The sequence below is a fragment of the Anarrhichthys ocellatus genome, unplaced genomic scaffold (assembly GCF_004355925.1).
Source record: "Anarrhichthys ocellatus isolate YVR2014 unplaced genomic scaffold, GSC_Weel_1.0 scaffold15, whole genome shotgun sequence".
NCBI classification, from domain to species: Eukaryota; Metazoa; Chordata; class Actinopteri; order Perciformes; family Anarhichadidae; genus Anarrhichthys; species Anarrhichthys ocellatus.
Window position 1 is genome coordinate 664770 of NW_022280045.1, and position 2500 is coordinate 667269.

The 2500-nt window shown below is 43.5% G+C and overlaps 1 protein-coding gene across 7 annotated transcripts in view; it reads left to right on the forward strand.

The window, feature by feature from the left end:
• rnf220a (ring finger protein 220a) overlaps positions 1–2500 on the forward strand; it is a 156146-nt gene that overhangs the window by 49077 nt on the left and 104569 nt on the right. For 3 of the 7 annotated variants that reach the window (XM_031854739.1, XM_031854743.1, XM_031854740.1), the window contains exon 3: positions 1091–1252. The exons of the other annotated variants lie outside the window; for them this stretch is intronic. In XM_031854739.1, the coding sequence (XP_031710599.1) occupies positions 1091–1252 (162 nt within the window). The remainder of the gene's footprint in view (positions 1–1090; positions 1253–2500) is intronic. 7 annotated transcript variants of the gene reach the window in all.

Below are 2500 nucleotides of genomic sequence, written 5' to 3' on the forward strand. Positions count from 1 at the left end.
TGTGTGTGTGTGTGTGTGTGTGTGTGTGTGTGTGTGTGTGTGTGTGTCCCACCACTAAACAATAATGGTCAAGGTCTCACTCTTTGTCTGTCGGGGATGGGCAGCTGGACACCAGTCTGCTCTTCTTTCCGCACACACACACACACCAGGCAGACAGACAGACACACACAGCAGGCAGACAGACACATGGACAGGTCCGGTCTGTTTTTGTGGGAGGAAGGTGTCATGGGTCAGCGGTAAAAGGCCAGGCCTGCTTTTTCATTGGTCTACCCCTCACTTCCTACTTCCTGGATGACCCGTCACCATCTGGGGAAGTGATTGGTCGAGAAGAAGAAGCCTCTCGAGTAAGGTCGAGCGGGGTTGCCGCGGGTTAACCCTCTGAGGCCTGTCACTCCAATGAGTCGTAGAGCCGCTGCTAATGATCAAACCAGCCGAGTCACGAACATTTTCACCTGCCTGCGTTTCAAAGGTTTCCATCTGTCCACGGGATTATAAAGGAACGAGCTGAATGAAATATAAAACATGACTGATTACCCCTTTAAATAAAAAGTCACTAAAATAGAGATGGGAAATAAGGACAGGGGAGGAAGATAAGGAAGGACGAAAACAGGGGAGGAAAGGAAAGGAAGACAGAGAGAGGAGATGAGACAAAATTAAGGATCGGAGAGGAAGGACGAAGAAATGAGGAGAGGAGAAGAGGCAAAAACAGGAGATGAAGAAGGGAAAGAGAGGGAAGGAAATGAGGGGAGAAAATATGAGAGGAAAGGAAAAGGGGAGTGAAGATGGGACAGGAAATGAGGACACAGGAGAGGAGAAGAGATTACTAAAGATAGGAGAGGAAGGAGGGAAAGAGAGGAGACCACAGGAGAAGAAAGGACATGGGAGAAGAGGACACATTTCTTTCATTCTCCCCTTCTGTCATCCGTCCTTCCCTCCCTGCTTTCACCCCTCCTCCTTTCATGCATGCATCCTACATTTCCACATGCCTCATTTCTCCCCTCCTCCCTTTTGTCCTCACCTCTTTTCACCCTTCTCCCTCCCCTCTCTGTCTTTACACCCCTCTACCTCCTTCCTCCCCCCCCCCCCCCAGTCTCTCCTGTTTATGAAGGTAAATTTATAGGTCTACCAGGAGCTGTTAGCTGGAGGTGGCCTCCGCCGCTCAAACCACAACAAGGCTTCGTCCTCCACATGGAACAGAAACGGCATAGTGGGCACACTGGGTTATTTCCATCAGCGCGCATTACACACGACGGTACACTCACACCTCCCATTATCTACTAATGAGCATCCCTGTTTTCTCCCTGCTGCTTTCCCCTTTGGATCCTGCCTCGCTCCATCATACTCCTGATGAGTGGTCGGCTGTGTTTCTTTCTTTTTCTTTCCTCTTCTTACTTTATATTGCTCCATCTAGCATTTGTTTTTTATTGGTCTACAAGGAGCAGTTAGCCAGTGGTGGGCTCCACTTTTTTTAAACCAGCACATGTGCATGTGCTGTTTTTCACACACTGCTGTTATAAGTCAGCTCACTCAGTATGTAGTTATATCATTTATGTAGTGTGTCCTCCCTGCGCTGTGAACACTCTTTCTGTGCGTCATTTAAACTGGGACCGAATGTGTCGAAAAGAACACGAGACACGAGAAGGTGAGGTGATGAAGACTCGTTTATTTTGAAATTAAATTAGTCCCTGTAGCTTCTTTTCGTGCTTTTTCTTGGGAACGCAAAGCCTCCATTAGACGCACATCATCAGGGAGGGTGCCTGTCATAACAAAAAGAGCTGTTCACTCTTTGGTGGTCTGATCCCTCTTCCCACGTTAGACAGTCAATTAGCCACAGAATGGAGCAAGCTCACTGGATAATAGAAGGGAAAAGGTCATTCACACATTGGGACACAATTGCATAGACTTTGCATATATATATATATATGCATAAAAATCTGACTTAATCTAAGAAAAATATAGTTTATTTATACATATTTAAATTACAGTGTTAAAGAAACAAGAAGGTTATTAGATCAAACACATACAACAGAAAGTCAAATGAACAACAAATAAATTATCATTTAAATAAATATTCATCAAGAAATTTAACAATAAAAGACAAAAATACAATGAAACAAAGTATATGTACGTGAGATTTCGTATTTATTTCGGTGACTTAAAATCACTTCAAATTCTCATTTATTCTTTGTTGTTTTTAGAAAGAATAACCTTCTGCGTAGTAAGTGAATTACTTACTTATACAACATGTAATAACATGTAATAACATAAAAATGAATACCCAAATTGTCCTTTCGGAACTTCCACAGTTGTATTATAACCAATAGAAACATAACACAAAGTAATTACTTTGTAATCATTTGTTTTGCTGGCGCTCATTAGACGCCCACATAAGTTTGTGTGTGTGTGTGTGTGTGTGTGTTCTGTTGTCAGCCACAGAATGTTTCTAATTCTCTTCCTCTCCCTCTTCTCTTTCATGTGCCGCCTGTTTCCACCTCCCTTC